The sequence below is a fragment of the Mauremys reevesii genome, linkage group 11, assembly GCF_016161935.1.
Source record: "Mauremys reevesii isolate NIE-2019 linkage group 11, ASM1616193v1, whole genome shotgun sequence".
Taxonomy (NCBI): domain Eukaryota; kingdom Metazoa; phylum Chordata; order Testudines; family Geoemydidae; genus Mauremys; species Mauremys reevesii.
In genome coordinates, this window is record NC_052633.1 from 10,106,175 (window position 1) to 10,126,112 (window position 19,938).

Here is a 19,938-nt window from a genome sequence, read left to right on the forward strand (position 1 = left end):
TATCCTTAACTATTATGTGATCTCCATACCCTAACTGTCCCTCCTTTACCCCAGCTCTGAGAGTTGTGCTGGTAGTTAAGAAAATAATGTGCTTAGTCAAACATTTTAAAACAACCCTCTCCTCTGTCAAACACTCTTCTTAACTTCAGTATCTTTCTAGCTCACATCTCATAATTTCAAGTTATTCCCCCCTGCTGATTTTCATGTAAATGGTCAGCGTAGTCAGCAAAAGATTAATTTAATTTAACAAATCAGGCATAACGTGAAACTATATGGTGGCTTCATGTGTCATAAACTGTACAGTAGTTTGTGGAATTAATGCAAAAATTACAATTTTTAATGTTTATAATGGTAGTTACTGATCATCAGCAAATCCTCATTTTATGTCAAAATCTCAAGCTGCTGTGCATGAACTGTATAGCACCTAAATGGAAAAATTGGTTAAAAAAAATACTTAGTTATCATGATATCTTGGGGAAGAAGGAAACTCAAGACTATATAAACCTGCTGTCATCCACCTTATTTAATAAATGGTCTTTCTGAGACTGTTACCTTTCATTACACCATAAGTGTCTTCTGAAAATCAGACTCTGGTTTGCTTTGACCTGTCACTCCAGTATCCTTTGTTGCATGTTTCATTGACTGACCATGTAGTGTAGGGTTCTGACAGTGCTGTTATACTCTGAAAAGTGAGTATGTTAAACAGATCACATCAATAAGAAAGTGTCGATCTGTTCAGAGGAATAGCTTGATTACTTCAGTGGCAAAAATAAATGTTAATCTCATTATCCTTGCCCAACCAACTCTGTTTTGGGAAAGCAAGTTGAATTCAGCTTCTGTCTTCACGTCAACAGAGTTGTTAAGTAAGTCCCAATTATGGGATCAAATTTAACCCTTAGTTACACTACATATGTACATCCCCATTGGAGGCATTCTGATTGTGTAGCTAGAACAAGGTAAAATTTGGCCTTCAGAATCATTACTACATGAACCAGGAATTACCTAGTTTAACTTGCAAATCCCATTTTCAGTGTTTTAAAAGCTACCAGTTAGTTTTTTTCTAAATCTTATAAATGGAGAAAACTTGATCTGAAATCACTGGCAGATGTTAAAACTGGAACCTCACAATGCTATTTAATGTCACTTTTCTGACTAGAACAGCACTTGAAGCTCGCAATAGCATACTAACTACAAAGATCAAATGAATGGGTGAACATAATTTTTCTTCTTGAAAATGTCCTAGAATTACTATTTGTAAGAGAAATCTGCAGGGAAACTAGATAATAGTCAGCTTTGAATACTTGAAGAAAGAGACTTGATGTAGTTGGTTTGGCAAATGTCTGTAATACTTTCACATATTTAAAAGACTACCAGATATTTTCAGTCAATATGAGGTGATCATGTTTATATCAAAGCATTTTAGAAATTAAAGAATAGAACCTCTAAGGCACTCAGTAGCCTTTCTTTCACCAATGGTATTAAACCTTGTAGCGTTAGGTGGGTGGAGGAAGGGAAGGCACAAAGGAGAACTGTAAAACTGCCCAGAGGTATATTTGAGAAACATTGAAATCTTCTATGGATATCTCCTTGTCCTTGTTCACAAGTCTGAATTCAGAAGGCCAGGTCACAAACAGTAGGATTAAGTGTGCAGAAAGCATGGTTCACAAAACCTTGAGCATATTGTTAATTTTATTTATAAAAGCTTCCTATACAAACACAGTGGGTTGGGTTTTTTATTTTCATGGAATTTTTAGGATGAATTGCATCATTTAAATCAATCTGGTTACCAGACAAAATTCCAAGCAAATTGTTTTGGAGAAAATGTGCCGTTTTAATCAGCAAAAATGTGCCGTTTTAATTACAAAGCAAAATGTATAAGTTTTGCCAGACAAGACTCTGCAGTTGTCTAAACCAGTGCATTTATTTACAGGATTGGGACCTTGTGTTTATATTTAATTTTGGGGTAGATTATCATTTATATTACATTTCTACCTCAGCACTTGTGATGAGACGCATAAAGCTTGTAACCATGGTCAGTTACTGAAGAAAGCACAAGAAGTAGTACAAAAGAAATGTATTAAGCCCTACCTTGAAGTACGCTTTGGATTCTTATTTCTTTCTGGCTAAGCAGTGTATGAGCATTGCAAAAGGTTTGTGAGTCCATGCTTAAATGCTTTGTGGAAAAGAGAAGCAATAACTTGTGTGTCAAATTTTAAACATGCAAGTAAATTACCCTGCTGAATAAGAGTCTTTTTCTTTATGTTCTAGAATCATGATTGCATAGTGCTTTAAAAAATATAAAGCACTAAATAAATTCTCTTATTTTTTAATTATTTTAAAAATGTTTGATTTAAATGGCAGACACTGCTTTTGGAAGCTCATATTCTAATATTTTTCATACTTGTATAAGAATGCAGTAAGCATCCATCCACTCATTCTCAATTGTTCCTCCAAGCCAATGATATCTATCAAGTTAACTATGTGTTTTTGTCTGCCCAGATTCTCCTAACTGAGCAGTGATAAGAACATAACATAAGAACATAAGAAAGGCCGTACCGGGTCAGACCAAAGGTCCATCTAGCCCAGTATCTGTCTACCGACAGTGGCCAATGCCAGGTGCCCCAGAGGGAGTGAATCTAAAATGTTTATGATCTCCTTTGAAAAGCACTGCTTTTCTCTTTCTGGGGGAGGGGGTCTCACCAGATCACCCCCTTTGGTTTGAAGGCACAGTTAGGCAAGAGGTTTGTAATCTGAGCGAATTAGACAAGGGAAGCCAACAAATGTCTTTCACCAAGTTTTCTCATAAGCAGATTGTTTTAGGAAGTAAGGAAGTAAGTTGATGCTAAACGCTGAGTATACCATAAAGACTTCCAGTTCTTGAATGTTTAACTTAAATGTTATGCGATCTAAACAAAACAATTCTGTCTCACTCTCAAAGGCACTGCCAACAATGCAGGTACAGGCAAAGATTAGATGTGGGCTTATTTACAATAATATGAATCTTTTTGAGGAGAATATTAGTCAAATAAATTGTTCTGATGTGCCTCTTCCTCCTAAATAGGAACTATCTGTGCTAATACTCCTCCTCGTTTCCAGTGATTCTTCTTTATAGCAGTAATTCTTTAATTTTGTTTTAACTTTCACAAAGGTAGTCATACTATTTTGTGTTAAGTAGACTTTCATTAAATCTCCAAAATAGAGCTTTTAATACAGTGTGTATATGGGAAGAAAAAACCTGAAATTGTTAGGTTACTGAACTCTAAAGCACTTCTTGTCTAATCCAATCACAAAATCAGTAGGGTTACTCCAGGGTTGTTATGCAAAGAAACTATGAACCAAGAAACTGAAGGCTTTCTTCCTGGAATGCATATGTGATATTTGGTACTGAGTGGGTGTGGGCTTTCCAGACCTTACCCTCCACCTTTTGAGGTTCTGCACATCCTAAACTGTACTGCAGGTTCCTTATAATGTGTAACCTCTTGCCATTCATGATATTGTACCACTTTCATGATGATGGAAGTCGTGGAAAAGCCTATCACATTTTGAAAAGGATCTTTTAAGAATTGTTCATTTTCATAAGAATACATGGAGATTAACGCTAAGTTAATCACTTTGTCTTCCTTCCAAGTGTACAAATCCATGGTTTGATGGAACTTTTCATCCTGAAAGTGTTATGTTCGGATCCCTTGTAACAAGTCTTGACTGAACTGGGTCAGGAACCCAAGGCTCATTACACCCTTTCTCACTCCTTTCCCCATAGCTTTGCTTATGATTGTCTGGTTTAAAAACAAAGCATAACACTTTTCTTCTTTCAAGGCATGCGCTGCTTTTCATACTGGCATCAAGGAGCTGAGTCTCACTCTGCAATTTGCAGCTTTGCACTGGCATGTTTTGTCTAATCCTTGAGTGTGCATGTTTCAGTGTGAGAGACGGACTATGCAGCTTGGCAGAACCATGGCAATGCATGTCTCAAAGTTCAGTGCTTATCTTTCTCATCTAAATTCTGTTTTTCCCTTTTCTGTCTATAGAAATATTATGGTCTGGATACAAAGTGGGGTGACATCGAGCAGTGGATGGTAGGCCTTGACCAACAAAGCTAAAAATAATTTTAACATTGAAATCTTGTACAGCTTACAATTTTCCATGGGACAGATATATTGCTATATTTGAAGAATTAATTTCCAATCTTATGAAGACTGTTTTGAACTCTGCATCTGGAGTATTGCTTACATGTGTTTTTGTTTGTAGTCAGTTTGAAGGGTCTAATATATAGGATGTGATGATAGAAGCTGTTCTGCTTCACAAAGCTCTGTCCCCAAACTGTTAAAACTGATTGGAATTAAAATACATTACAATTATTGCTGGCATTAGCAATAGGATATAACTTTTTTTTGGTCTGATTTTTTGGGATAGTTTGAGTTCTCAATGTCTAAGTTGAATAAATACTTAAACCTTGGGTGGGTTGTAGCCAGGGACTTCCAGACATTTTTGCCTTGACCCTGTGATCCTCTTCAGCTGTACCTTATACAATGTAGTTAGAAGGGCAAACACCAACATTCATGCTCTTACATTACTCTTGTGATGTTCCCGCTCCCATCAGTTCTGAAATCTAACTTCCTAGCTTTCACTATGTAGTAAGCCATCAAACATAGATTAGCTTCTCAAGAATATTCGACTGTCCAATGGTCATAACATAAGATTGAAATAGTTGCTAACAATGGATTTCTTGATTTTAAAGCACACACAAAAATTGACCTGGAAAAAAATGTTTTTTCCTGATAACTAAAATAGTTGCTAAAACAGACCAGATTTGGTTTCAAATGTATTCATTTCAGTTTTTAAAAAGAAATTATTCTTTGATCCTTAGTTTATAAAGCCTTTCATTAGTTAGGGACTGGAGGCAGGGCTGTTGTTCCAGGCTGGTCTTTTTGGGTACCCCTGACCTGGTAACATGAGTTAGTTTTTGGGAGTTGTTGGCTTGATTCTTGGAACTCTGATCCCTTTCCCCTGTCCCCACAGCCACACACACGCTTTCTTGGTTTACACTCCCACCCTTGTCAAGGTGACTTACCATCCAGACAAGGTGAAATTCCTTATTGAGTTTGAGGCCAAAAGGGACGACCAGATCATTTAGTCTGGTCTCCTGCGCATCACAGGCCACTAAACCCCTCCCCGTTACCCTTGTGTTTAACCTACTGACCTGGATTAGATTCAAGTATTACAGCCCTCAGGAGACTAAACTGTTCTGTGCCACAAGCAGAGAATAGAAGGGTCTGAAGTGCACCAGTGCACAAGGCCTTGGCAAATGTAGGGAATTGATTTAGTGTTTTATATCCAGAGGATCCTAGCAGGTGACCCCTACCCATGCTGCACAAAGGCAAAAACAAAACCAAGGTCCCTGTCTGTCTGACCTGGGGAAAATTCCTTCATCACACTGAAAATGGTGATTAGTATGAGCATGTGAGCAAGACCCACCTGCCAAACCTGATGATACTCCCTTGAGAGCTCACAAGTCAGCCTTTGTCACTTCAAAACCTTGCATGCTGTCCGCAGAGAGAGAGCGAGAGCTCGCTATCTCTAGTGCTTCCCAAATCCAGAACTTAGTTTTGTTGGGCAGAGCGCTAACTACAGAATATTGAAGCTTGCTTGAAAACCAACACATTTAAACTTGCCTCTGGCAAATATAGTTGTACAACATGTAAGTTTATTATGCATTCCACTTTTTAGGCATTGCTAAATAGTGTTAAAACCATTTTGTTGAGGTTTAGTGCATCCTACCACATTGTTAGTGTTCAAAGTTCCCATACAAGGCAATGTATAATATAGCCCAGTGATTGGAAGTAGGATACAGATTCTTTTAGCTTGTTAGCAAAGGCCATGTATTTCAGTGAAACCCACAATAAAAGGTGGACTGCCTTCTCATTTTTACAGGGTAGAGAATGTCATTCAAATTGTGTAAGACTTCTTTCTGAGGGGGGATATAGGCTAGGAAGCTTTCTTTTAAAAAGAGCTGTAGCTACAGGCTCTCAGATCCATTAGGGTAGTAAATTTAACTGTCTTAATCAGTGTGTTTGCACTGTGAATGTCTAGGTACTAATAAGAGAGACAAGCAGAAACTTCTGTTAGTGAATGAGACAAGCTTTTGAGCTCTTCTTAGGGTCCCTGGGGAGCTCAAAAGCTTGTCTCCATAGGCACCGACTCCATGGGTGCTCCAGGGGTGGAGCACCCATGGGGGGGGGAAGGTGAGTGCAGCGCATCCACCAGCAACCCCCCCGTCAGTGCCTCCCCTCCCCCCAGTGTCTCCCACTAGCTGGTGGCCCCGCTGATCAGCGCCTCCCCCTCCCTCCCAGTGCCTCTCGCCCGCCGTGGAAGGCAGGATGCTAAGGGGGTGGTGGCAGAAAGAGGCAGGGCGTGGAAGGGGCGGGAAGAGGCAGGGCAGGGGCGGGGCCTTGGGTTAGGGATAGAGTAGAGATTGGGGCCTGGGACAGAGCAACCGCCAGCACGTTAGAAAGTTGACACGTATGCTTGTCTCTTTCACCAACAGAAGTTGGTTCAACTAAAAGATATTACCTCACCTACAATGTCACTCTCATATCCTGGGACCAACATGGCCACAACTACACTAGGTACAAGTAAAGAAAACAATGCCTATAACTTGCCATTGTATTTTAGAAATGTATAGTAGTGAAGAATGGGCTGGAATGAAGGAAGGATGACAGGTGTAGGGAAATAGAAAGCTCTAATTCTTTTCCTCAGTTACAATAGTGCATCATCTGTCATTATCAGATTAAACCTTGCTAAATCCAGCTTCCTTCTCAACCCTGCTGAGGTTTCATTTTTTCTTACTGAAGGCTTTGTTTTACTATTTCTGTCCTTTCAACATTTCACTCTTATTTTCTCTGCTGCTTTGATAGGAAGACAGTGAGCGTTATTCTCGTAGATCCAGAAGAAATGCCTCGGTTAGTATTTTCTTGTGTGCCTTCTTCATACATATTTATATACATCACTTCCAGCACACTGGCAGTGTGTCTTTTAAAAACAAATGTATTTACTGTTAATTTGGTCCAATACTTCATGCCTCTCTGCAAAGAATTCTGGGGAGTTTTTGCAAATTAAAATCCAACTCTTTTGCACAAGAGAACAATTAACCTGTTTGTTTTGCATGACCTAGGCATGGCACAAAGAGGAGTTGTACAAGCTCCTAACCTGTTCAGCCTGTAGGGGAATGCTTTAGAACTTCCTTTGGACCATTTTCAGGCAATACAATGTTTGACGTGGCTCTGTTCTATTTACTCTCATGTTTGTCATCTAATATAAATGAAACATATGTACTGGGCAAGCCTTTTTTTTAAGGAGTTTAGCACCAAATCTTTTCCTCCCTCTAGCTTCTGTTTCATTGATTCTATCGTTACTTGTTTCATTGCTTGTTATCTGTATTCTTTTAATTGTTTCTTGTCTCCTACACTTTCTCTTCAATAGGCTTCAGATGAAGATGAGCGCATGTCAGTGGGTAGCCGTGGAAGCCTGAGGGTTAGTAACTTGTACAATTAAGTGCATGAATTTTTTTATTGATGTTGCTGTTCTCCCACATCTTGTAACAAGTTCCTCTGCACCCTGATAATTTCTTGTCTCCCAAACCTCCCAGTTTTCCTACATTGTAACCTTATACTTGAGGCTTACATTGAAGCCAACAATTCCTTCATCCAAGGAGAACTGTGTAGGTGTGTCAGTTTCATTCAGTTGTAAATATGAATAGAAGTAAAGAATAACATTCCATTGAGATTTTTTTTCTGCTGAATACTCTCTCCACTAATCACCGGGGGAAGGATTTAGTCAAGATGTGGGTCTACAGAATTTCCTCTTGCATGGATCTTTTTAAGCTGTTCCAGTGTTAGTGACCATATGGAGCAATCTGAGAAATGATGCAGCATTCACTCGGTTGGGGGTGAGGGGTCACAGTTTAGAAACTAAATGTAAATCAACTGATGGAAAGCACATCAGTTCAGTGTTACTGTGAATCAGTATTAACACTGTTTTTAGCTGATCTTTTTAAATAGCTTGGAGATCCAGATGACTTCTTCTTCAAAGCTGGCCTTAATGAGATGTTTGGAGCCTGTCTCCTCCCAGAAATGAGACTGGGCACTATGGAAGGATCACTTGTGCATGTGTAGTGAGCACAGGAGCTCACAGCCATTAGGTCTAATCTATATGAGATAAATTCACCATTTAAGAACAGTAACATCTTCCTAGTACATCTGAAAAACACTTTGTCACGTACAAAATAGGTCCAACCAGTATATTTGTAGGTACATCAAAGTGCTTCACTCTGTACCATTCCAGTGTGCACCATTTTAATTCCAGTGTGGACCCAATTAACTTTCATCATAGCGCACATGGTTGAGACAGTCCTGCTCCCGTCCCATGGTGCACTGATTGTCTTTTGAAAACGCTTAAAATTCTGGAGCCTGTGGAATGAGTACTCAGAGGCCATTTCAATTGAAATAGTCTAGAGGAGTCCTGGTACTGACATAGGGCAATACTGCCACAGTTTGAAACATGAATTAGCATGGCTAGAGTATCAGAGGGCTAGCCGTGTTAGTCTGGTTCTGTAGAAGCAGCAAAGAATCCTGTGGCACCTTATAGACTAACAGACGTTTTGCAGCATGAGCTTTCGTGGGTGAATACCCACTTCTTCGGATGCAAGCAGTGGAAATTTCCAGGGGCAGGTGTATCTATAAGCAAGCAAGAAGCAAGCTAGAGATAACGAGGTTAGATCAATCAGGGAGGATGAGGCCCTATTCCAGCAGCTGAGGTGTGAAAACCAAGGGAGGAGAAACTGGTTCTGTAATTGGCAAGCCATTCACAGTCTTTGTTTAGTCCTGAGCTGATGGTGTTAAATTTGCAGATGAACTGGAGCTCAGCAGTTTCTCTTTGAAGTCTGGTCCTAAAGTTTTTTTGCTGTAGGATGGCCACCTTAAAATCTGCTATTGTGTGGCCAGGGAGGTTGAAGTGTTCTCCTACAGGTTTTTGTATATTGCCATTCCTAATGTCTGATTTGTGTCCATTTATCCTTTTCCTTAGAGACTGTCCAGTTTGGCCGATGTACATAGCAGAGGGGCATTGCTGGCATATGATGGCATATATTACATTGGTGGACGTGCAGGTGAATGAACTGGTGATGGTGTGGCTGATCTGGTTAGGTCCTGTGATGGTGTTGCTGGTGTAGATATGTGGGCAGAGTTGGCATCGAGGTTTGTTGCATGGGTTGGTTCCTGAGCTAGAGTTACTATGGTGCGGTGTGCAGTTGCTGGTGAGAATATGCTTCAGGTTGGCAGGTTGTCTGTGGGCGAGGACTGGCCTGCCACCCAAGGCCTGTGAAAGTGTGGGATCATTGTCCAGGATGAGTTGTAGATCCCTGATGATGCGTTGGAGGGGTTTGAGCTGGGGACTGTATGTGATGGCCAGTGGAGTCCTGTTGGTTTCTTTCTTGAGTTTGTCTTGCAGTAGGAGGCTTCTGGGTACACATCTGGCTCTGTTGATCTGTTTCCTTATTTCCTCGTGTGGATACTGTAGTCTTGAGAATGCTTGGTGGAGATTTTCTAGGTGTTGCTCTCTGTCTGCGGGGTTAGAGCAGATACGGTTGTACCTCAGTGCTTGGCTGTAGACAATGGATCTTGTGGTGTGCCCGGGATGGAAGCTGGAGGCATGAAGGTAGGCATAGCGGTTGGTAGGTTTTCGGTATAGGGTGGTGTTAATGTGACCACCACTTATTTGCACCGTGGTGTCTAGGAAGTGGACCTCCCGTGTAGATAGGTCCAGGCTGAGTTTGATGGAGGGGTGGAAGATGTTGAAATCATGGTGGAATTTTTCCAGAGTCTCCTTCCCATGGGTCCAGATGATGAAGATGCCATCAATGTAGCGTAGGTAGAGAAGGGGCGTGAGTGGACGGGAGCTGAGGAAGCGTTGTTCCAGGTTGGCCATAAAAATATTGGCATATTGTGGGGCCATGCGGGTGCCCATAGCGGTGTCACTGATCTGGAGATATATATTGTCATTAAATTTGATATAGTTGTGTCTGAGGATAAAGGCACAGAGCTCAGCAACCAGTTGTGCTGTGGCATCATCAGGGATACTGTTCCTGACAGCTTGTATTCCATCAGTGTGTGGGATGTTTGTGTAGAGAGCCTCTACATCCATGGTGGCTAGGATGGTGTTTTCTGGAAGGTCACCAATGCATTGTAGTTTCCTCAGGAAATCAGTGGTGTCACGGAGATAGCTGGGAGTGCTGGTAACATAGGGTCTGAGTAGAGTGTCCACATATCCAGACAGTCCTTCAGTGAGAGTTCCAATGCCAGAGATGATGGGGCGTCCAGGATTTCCGGGTTTGTGGATCTTGGGTAGTAGATAGAATAACCCTGGTTGGGGTTCTAAGGGTATGTTGATTTGTTCCGGTGTTAGTGTAGGGAGTGTCCTGAGTAGATGGTTCAGTTTCTTAGTGTATTCCTCAGTGGGATCTGAGGGAAGACGCCTGTAAAATTTGGTATTGGAGAGTTGTCTGGCGGCCTCCTTTTGGTAGTCAGACCTGTTCATGATGACAACAGCACCTCCTTTATCAGCCTCTTTGATTATAATGTCAGGATGGTTTCTGAGGCTGTGGATGGCATTGCGTTCTGCACGACTTAGGTTGTGAGGCAAGAGTGGGCACATAGAATCATTTGTGCCTAAACCCGTTCTGTTCTTCTGGTTCCATTAAGAATAATTGTTTTCTAATGCAGACAGAGTCTTAATGCAGTTAACGATAGCATGAGATTACCTCTTTAAGATGATATAGATCAGTGGTTCTCAACCAGGAGCCTGGGGGCCCCTGAGCAAATTTCAGAGGGTCTGCCAAGCATGGCTGGTGTTAGACTTGCTAGGGCCAAGCGCAGAAAGCTGAAGCCCTGTCATGCAGGACTGCTGCCTGGGGCCCCAATCCCCACCACCCGGGGCTGAAGCCAAAGCCTGAGCAACTTATGATGTAGGGTCCCAGGCAATTGCCCTGGTTCTTACCCCTTTACACGAGGAAAAAAACAACAGTTGTGGTATGGGGGGCTGTGGAGTTTTTATAGCATGTTGGGAGGGGGGGGAGCCTCGGGGGGAAAAAAGGTTGAGAACCCCTGATATAGATTATTCACCTCAGACAAATTAAGATTATATATATATTAAAGAATGACCCACATTCTTAATGCTAGCTTTTACCATTTGCAGGGAGGTTTCATGCAGCTCTTGGAAGATCTTGTAATTAACTAGCCAACTAAGAGTTAATAATTATTTTTTTTCCTGGAGGAATATCCCCAGAGGAACTGTTGAATGGAATGGTCTTATTTTCCCCTAAATAGATTTATATTTATATGTAAAAGACCTAAAATTCTACCACTGGGGAAACAAATTGAATGAGTGCTAATTAAATTTCCATCATCTGGTGGACATACAGTATATCTTGTATGCTAAGTGTCTCATTTCCTTTTTGTGTGGCATCTATATACTAGTCATTGTATGACATTGGTTTCACTGTAACATTCCCACGTCCTGGAATTGGGGATTAATTTAATTGCCCAAACAGTATAACTAGAATGTGCTTGATACCTTTGTGACCTTGCATTCTTTATTTCGCTAACAAGAAAGCAGTAATGGGTTTTCCTCAATGATGAGAAGGTTAAGAAATACGAACATTAAAATGGATTTTTTTAGATTTTAGTTGAATTAAACTTTAATAAAATTGTTCATGGAACTGACTTAGGAAAAAATGCTTTCATTCCTAGAGCACTTAAGGTTTCAGTTTAGTTTGTTCTGGGCAATTTTCAATTAAACTGCTTATCTAGTCCTGACTATGTGTATTTTCATGGCCTGCAAGGAAATTAATGACTGAAATATCCTCTCCAAAATTTGCACACACTGAGGGAGGTTTGACCCCTACATTTTAAGACTTGAAGAATGAGAAACCCTTGAGATTTCCTGCCCTGACCCAGGGGCAATTGTGACTTCAGGCCAAGGAAAGCAGGAGGTAGATATATTAGCTCAGGGGTCAGCAACCTTTCAGAAGTGCTGTGCCCAGTCTCCATTTATTCACTCTAATTTAAGGTTTCGCGTGCCAGTAATACATTTTAACATTTTTAGAAGGTCTCTTTCTATAAGTCTATAATATAGAACTAAGCTATTGTTGTATTAAAGTAAATAAGGTTTTTAAAATGTTTAGGAAGCTTCATTTAAAATTAAATTAAAATGCAGAGCCCCCTGTACTGGTGGCCAGGACCCAGGCAGTGCGGGTGCCACTGAGAATCAGCTCGCATGCTGCCTTCTGCACGCATGCGATGGGTGGCCTACCCCTGTATTAGCTCATTAGTCTGAACCAAAGTCTGTCCCTTAATAGACTTGGTTTAATGCAGATGATTTAATTCACATTGAAACAAAATACAACTAATTCTGTTCTTAGCATTGATATATGGCTCACAATTGCTTAACAAGACAGCATTGTGAATATGCTTTAAGTGGTCTGTGTAGACATTTAGTTATGCTTCTGTTGACTTCTTTCAGGAGTCTTTGGTCTGGCTTTTTTATGTGTGTATAAAAGTGAAACGAAAACCTGGGCTCCTAGGATCTGAGTTCAGGGTTCTCTGCTTATTTTGCTAAGCCTAGTTAACATAAAGAACACTTTAGAAACAAGGAAACTACATTATCTCTATTTAAGAGTTTGTAAAACTAGATTAGAGTCACAGAAAAATCAGAACTCTGGTCTTTGTCAGTAAGTAAAGGTGGAATTTGGTTGAAAACCTTCTGTTTCAAAGTTTACTTGTTATAGAAATCTTCATATTTGGATTTTGTATTATGGAAATCTTCATATTTGGATTTGGTGTTAAATGGTTTTTTTAATTTCTCGTGAAAAGAAGCTGTTTTGCTTCCTGTGAAAGTTCCTTGAAATATCTGTATGGGCACTCATGGAACGCCATACAAGATGGGTAGAGTTTACAGATTTTCTCTTGAAGGGTTGGTTCTTTCTCTTTTGGACAGGAAGCTTCCAAACAGTGGAGCAATGTCAGAAAAATTATTACCATGTGAAATCTCCCAGCCCTCCAAATCAGCAATTTCTTTCTCAGAGAATTTTTGCCTGGAATTTTCTCTAAGAATGTTTTACTGTGGCTTGTTCTGAGACTGATAAAAACTGCCCAAGGATTCTACCTTATCATTCTGGAAGCCCAATAGGCTTGCTTTACCCTTAAGTGATTTTTGTTGCAGAAAAACTTAGAATATCATCTTTTGGTTTTTTAAGACGTATGACCCTGGTTTCAGTCTTCTTCCACTGCAAATTCTCTTCAGTTTTCCCTAATAATTTCACAATGGGCCAAGTCCCACATCCAAGATCCTACAAGGTGAAATGTTGTTGTTATTGTGTAATAGTGATGCAGTGTACAAGGACTTGTCTCTGTTTCTCTCGTTACTCTGGTTGATGGTTGCTGAAGTTCCTGACTTCCGAACTGGTGCTGTCATTGCTCAAAACCAAGGAATTTTAAACTTTTACACCTCAGTACCTATGTCTTCCTGATTGCCATCTTTGGGTTTTTTGTATTCTGATAGTTTTTGTTTCCTCTCATGCTCTTGACAGTCTGACTTGGAGTATGCCAGCGCCTATCCAGTGGTGAGAATGGTTTGAAGTTGCAGTGTGTGACAGTATTTTTTCCCCCACAATTTCTAACTCCTATTGCTATCTCTGGTCAATAGTAGAGAAGGAGACCCAAAAAGGCAAATGATCATGATGGCAGTGTTATGGTCTCTGATGTGGATACCTGACTGCAAGGAATGAGAGACATCCCACTGCTTCACTTAGCATTGTGACATTTGTCAGACTCAGCAAGGCAAAGGATTGAGTAACAATCATGGAGAATTAATTAACTCCCACCTAAAGGTGTCATCCCTTCAGGGCTGCGTGGAGACTCATGCATTGCCACTACTTACATTGTACCTGCTCGGAGGAGAGATGGTTTCGTTCTCCAGTGCTCTGTGTGGTAACCTTCACAAATACAAATCTCACTATTTTCAAAATGTGTGTTGAATTGAGACGTGAATAGCGAACTTTTTTCCTCTTTACTCCTGAGGGCATTCTGCGCCTAAAAATTCTGCACACAATATTTTAAAATTCTGCAAGTTTTATTTGTCAACAAATAAATTCAGAGTCTCCGGCATGGCAGTGCAGAGCACAGGCCACTGGCTGCATGAAGGTGGGAGCCTTCCCACTCCCGGGGCATGGAGTCAGTGGTGAGGCTGCACCCAACCCTGACACAGCACAAGGCCTGGGCCTGCCCCAGAAACACTCTGGGGCCCTGCCCCATTGCTCCAGGTGTGGGTGGGCAGGCTGAACCAGACAGGATCCAAGTGTGGAGGGGCTCAGTATTTGTGGGGGGGATCCAAGTGTGGGATGAGAGGATTCTGTGTGGGACAATCTGGGTGCAGGCAGCTCAGTGGGGGGTCTAGATGTGGGGAGATCTGGATGCACAGAGGTTCATTGGAGGTGTTCCAGGTACAGGGGCAATGGGACTCTGCAGGGGCTTCCAGGTGAAAGTGGTTGGGGCTCAGTGGAGGAGTCTGAGTGTGGGGGCCTCAGCAAGGAGGTCTGGGTGCTGGGGGAGTGGGGCTTAGGGGTCTGGGTGCAGCTAGTTGGGAGTCAGTGGCGTTGGGGTCTGGATGTGAAGACTCAGGGTGGGGGCTTGAGTGCAGGGAGTTCAGTGGGAGTGGTCTGGGTGCAAGGGTCGGGGTTCTGAGGCAGGAGGCCTGGGTGCAGGGGGCTTCAGATGCAGGGGTTGAGGTTCAAGGAGATGGGGTTTGGGTATGGCGGGTGAGGGGGGTTCTGGGTGGGGTGAGGCTCGGCAGGAGTGTCTGGGTATGGGAGGTTAGGATGCATGGGGGTTGGGAGGATGGGGAGCAGTTCCCTGTACAATGATCCCTCCCCCACAGCTGAGGAGTGATGGGGGCAGGAAGCAAGGGAAGATGCTGAACTTCCTACAGCTGAGAGAGGTTTCTGAGGGTAGGTCTGACACAGCCCCAGCTACTTCTTGTACATCTTCTCCTGCCTCCAACCCAACAGGGACTAGCATCTGATCCCAGCTCAGGGTAGGAGTCACTGGCTGGCGTGTCCCCAGCCCTGCGGTGATTTACCTCTCTGCTGACTGTTCTGTGTGCCTGAAACAATGTACTGTGCAGCTAAGGAGTGGTGCATGACTGCTCTTGCAGCTTCCCTTTTCTTACCTGTCAGTCATTTTTCTGCAGGGAAGCAAAGCTATTGTGGGGGACATGAATTCTGCACATGTGCAGTGGCGCAGAATTCCCCCAGGAGGACCTCTTGGACATTTTCCCCATTGTACAAAGAGCTGTCTTGGAAATCACTAAAATCTAGGTAGAAAAGCTGTTACCTATTAGAGTTGAATATTATATTCAACTTTAATTTCTTGTGTATTTCAAGCACCTTTTATTTTACATAACTCATTTCAAGTAGATCTGTTCTGGGAAACAGACGATGAATAAATCTGCAGTACAGTATATACCATGTCTGAATAGCCTTATCTTTGCTTGTGAAGGTAAAATCAACATTCATAGTTATAGTATGTGTGTATATATACTCATTGCAAAAAAATAAAAAAAGGACCATAAGACTGGGATCCTTAAATCTGGGTTTAGATCACACGACAATGTTAATACTACTCCCTTGTGAGTCTATTGTGACAGAGAATAGGGTCTTGTTGTGCCTCCACAAAATGCAAAGTACAAGATGATCTTTTTTTAAAGTTGCTGAATGCAGAGCAGTTCTTTATTTGAACTGAGGGTCATTTCTACCTCCCTCTAGCTGGCTGTTGTGAATCAGCCTCCACATCAGAACTTGAAAACAAGCTCTTGCAGCCAATTTCATTGAAGGCTGTGATTTTCTCTCCTTTTCTGCATTCCCTACCCCTATTTCAAATTAAGAATTTGTTCACTCAACATATTCTATTTCCTTGGTCAGTGTCCTATATTCAGATACAGTTCTAACACTTACTATGCTAAGTTTTTGCATGGATATATTGATGTTTAAGTACGTATATATGGCAGAGGGCTTTATTCATTGATTTAATCCAGCAGGCATGAATAGTTTTAACTGCAGCTATTAATGTTAACTGCATGGTTATCGTTCTTTAATAATTTAAAATTATAAACTAGCAATTTGAATCTGGTGTGATTCTGTTTTCTATATCCTCACTGAGTGTGTACATTGAATCATGCTCTGTAGATTTGTAGGAACACAAGACTTGGTTTTTGCATGTAGGACAGGGGGAAGATAGAAATACAAGAATTCATTGATGTTTTCACCGGCTATTCTTACTCTTACTACAGGCTGGATTAGAGAATGAGAGGACCAAAAAGAAGAACTCCAAAGCAGTATGTATTTAGAGATTGTTTTCCTCTGAGAGGGTTATGATGGGGCTGGAGAGAACTTGCAAAAATGTTGGCCATCGGATTATGGCCAGATTGGGCCAAATAGTTTTCGTTTATACTGAGAAATCAACCTAATGCCAAGAATATATTGTAGCTCTTTGTGGTTGTGGGTGCATAAAAGGCACTAGGTATCAGTTGCTTATTACAAAATGCAGTTCAGCTCAAATGATTATACAGTAGTACTGATAAGAGGATTTTTTTCAAGATACTTTGAGTCTTCATATATTACATTAGTCAGTAGAAAGATGTAGGAAAAGATGGTAGCAGCTAGTGTGACTGTAACTAAGGTGGTATTTTTTTCCATGAGGCAGGAGGAGGGAGAATGTCATTCAAAGTAGCAAACCAGTAAATGTAATGGGTCAACATTCAATTTAACAAGCACATGTAAGTAGCTAATAATTGAACAATGCTTTAAGATTCTAGGACTGCTTCATTAAGTAAAACAATTTTTACAGGAAGTTTTTTAAACACATTGGAGTTTTACACTGGAAAATTTTCAAAACTCAGAGTATAGTCTGTGTTTAAAAAAACAGAGTCCCCCATAAACATCCACAGAACTGACTTCTGAAACTTTAACTAAGGAAAATAGAGTTTGATTGCTTCCAGGTAGGAATGCAGACTTGGTTTTGCTTAATGTAATGGGAAACTTTTAAATGTAATTTAAGCAATGTTTGCAAACTGGGAAGGAGGTTATCAGATGTAAATGCCTGCACCAAACTAGGGACTGCTTTTCTTGCTGCATTGATTTCATGCCAAAGACATTTCAATCACCTGTTTTTTCCCTAGAGAAGGTTACTGCAAAATCAATCTTTATGTAACTTCTATAGGGCACATACATGTAGGCTTTCTTTTGTCATCAATTGGAATATTGCATTTAGTACAAAATATGTTGCCAAATAATACAGTAAATACCCTGGAGGTGGAAATGTGACAAATATTTACTCATTTTGTCTGTCTGCCACAACTTTGTTCATAGTAACTCTCATGATGAATGCGACAGTTCAGTGCAACTGTCCCTGCATTTCCCCTCAGTGGTTCAGCAAGAGCACCGACTCTCATGTTTCAGCTCCCCAGCTGTTGCCTTTCTGGGTGGAGAGCTGTATGTCTCTCCTTTCTGATCAGGGTATTCACAGGCTGCTGAGTTCCCTGCCTTCACTGTGTATTTCCCAGGGAGCCTAAACAGACCTGTTTGCTGTCTCTTCAGAGACAGATAAGAGTGACTGCTACGATATAAATAACCATACAGTTCTTTCTAAGCAAGCCTTCTTTATTCTTAAAGTAAAAGCACTGCAGAGAAAATATTTAAAAAACAGAAGAACTTTACACGGATGTTTATAAGCTTACCAGAGTCCCAACCCTAACATGGATTCTGGCAGGAGCAGCCCTTCAACACTCCACTCTAGGTAGGGTGACCAGATAGCAAGTGTGAAAAATTGGGACAGAGTATGAGGGGGTAATAGGTGCCTATATAGGACTTTGTCTTATACATCGGGACTGTCCCTATAAAATCAGGACACCTGGTCACCCTAACTCTAGGGGAGTTGTGGTTACAAGTTATTACAGCTTCAGATCAGAACAGGCATGTGGTCTTATGAGGCCTCAGTAGACCAAATCCTTCCAATCCTTCCCTAAGTATTGTGACCCTCCATGTACCAGAGATCCTGTCCATTTGCTGCATCAGGAAGAAGGTCCTAGATCACTTTAAAATCAGGCTATTTATCCAAAAATCGTTTCTTGCTCTGTTGGTCCCTGGGAAATCCAGTTTGAACTAGTACATGCGCACCTCCCCAGGGGGATGGCTTCTAAGGTTGATAAAGGAAGAAATTCATTAGCATCCCTGTCCCTACTAGTGAGAGTACATACAGTGCCACAACATGTACACAATTGCATTTTTAGTACAGTGTACCCCAAGGTATTAACCTTAATTCAGTAAGGTTTAATTTAATGCAACAAAGTTCATCGTAATTCCATAAGGTTTGTTCACAAATTTACAGGATATTGTTAATCTCTCATAATGCAGTCTAAAGTTAAGCATGTGCATAAGTCTGTGTAGTATGAAGATCCTAATCACATCCACGTTAATCAGGTTTTTCTCTGTGCATACACAAGTAGAAAGGCCAACAGAAAGCTGGAACACTTCAAAGGTTTTGTTCACAGCAAATGGTCACATTTTCTAGGAAATCCATGATGACTCCAAAAATAAAATAGCCTCACCAATTGCTATAGTAGTATCTTAGTCCACTGTCCTGTATAAATTCAATTAACTATTAACAGCACTAGTGTGCTAATTAATGGATTTTTATTTCTATGCTCATATAGAAGATAGTCTGATTAAAAGTGAGTTTCTTATTGATTTTGTTAAATTTCATTGTACTTTGAAAGAAGCATTTTCAGTTTTTTAACATACATTTATTGGAGAGAATATGCAACATATATGTTGCCAGGGGACTATTTGAAATGTGTAGTTTGTGATTAGAAATTCAATCATTGGTAATCCTGCTAGATGAATGCAAATGTTTAGGCACTGGTGCATATTGGAATAGATTTATTAAAGGCTCTTATTACCAATTCTGTTTTTGAGGGGATTTATCATTTTAATTTGCTTCAGTCTGTAATTTGGCATACAAGTCTACAGTCAGTATGCAGTTGCATTTTGTTTGACAACAGATTCAGATTGGTTTGTATGATGTTCCTTTTAGTGATGCATTAAAAAGACATAGAGGATATTTGTAATAAAAGTAAAACCCCTCAATAACAATTTTAGGGATTGAGAGAGACAAGGTGGGTGAGGTACCATAACGTCTTTTATTGGACCGACTTCTGTTGGTGGAAGGTACAAGCTTTTGAGCTACAGAGAGCTCTTCAGGTCTGGGCTTTTTGAGCTCTGTAGCTCAAAAACTACCTTCAACCACCAGAAGTAGGGCCAATAAAATATATTACCTCACCCACCTTCTGTTTCTCTCATCTGTGACCAACACGACTAGACTACTGCAAAAATTTTTAGGGATTGTTAGTTTTCTGGGTTTTATAATAGGGCCTCATAATGCTTTTCAAGTAGTAGAACTGTCAGGGAGACTGCGATTTTAATGGCCATTAGCAAACGTGATCTTGGCTAGCAGATGACAGTACACATTTCATGGTGTCTGCATATTAAAAATAGGACTAGCCCTGCATTCTACGACGTAGTGGACTAAAGTTTGGGTCCTGGAGAGAACCATATCCATGTCAAGAGGGAAGATTGCTGAGACATGTGATGTTTGAGCGTAGAGAGATGTGAATCCAGGAGGTTTGGGGCAGATTCTGATCTTTCAATATCTGAAGGGCTGTGTAGCATCCTGGGATATGGCAGATGGTCATGTCTGGATAGATGCATGAAGTAAATAAAAATGAGGGAAACCAAATGCAAGAGACATGCAGTATAATTTGTGTTTAGAAAGCTAC

The 19,938-nt window shown here is 40.9% G+C and overlaps 1 protein-coding gene across 42 annotated transcripts in view; it reads left to right on the forward strand.

The window, feature by feature from the left end:
* LRRFIP1 (LRR binding FLII interacting protein 1) overlaps positions 1-19,938 on the forward strand; it is a 191,278-nt gene that overhangs the window by 100,115 nt on the left and 71,225 nt on the right. For 14 of the 42 annotated variants that reach the window (XM_039493984.1, XM_039493987.1, XM_039493985.1 and 11 more), the window contains exons 4-8: positions 4,029-4,076; positions 6,915-6,959; positions 7,480-7,530; positions 13,640-13,672; positions 16,396-16,440. The exons of 6 other annotated variants lie outside the window; for them this stretch is intronic. In XM_039493984.1, coding sequence (XP_039349918.1) covers positions 4,029-4,076; positions 6,915-6,959; positions 7,480-7,530; positions 13,640-13,672; positions 16,396-16,440 — 222 coding nt within the window. The remainder of the gene's footprint in view (positions 1-4,028; positions 4,077-6,914; positions 6,960-7,479; positions 7,531-13,639; positions 13,673-16,395; positions 16,441-19,938) is intronic. 22 more of the 42 variants (XM_039493960.1, XM_039493965.1, XM_039493963.1 and 19 more) reach the window with 9 other exon arrangements.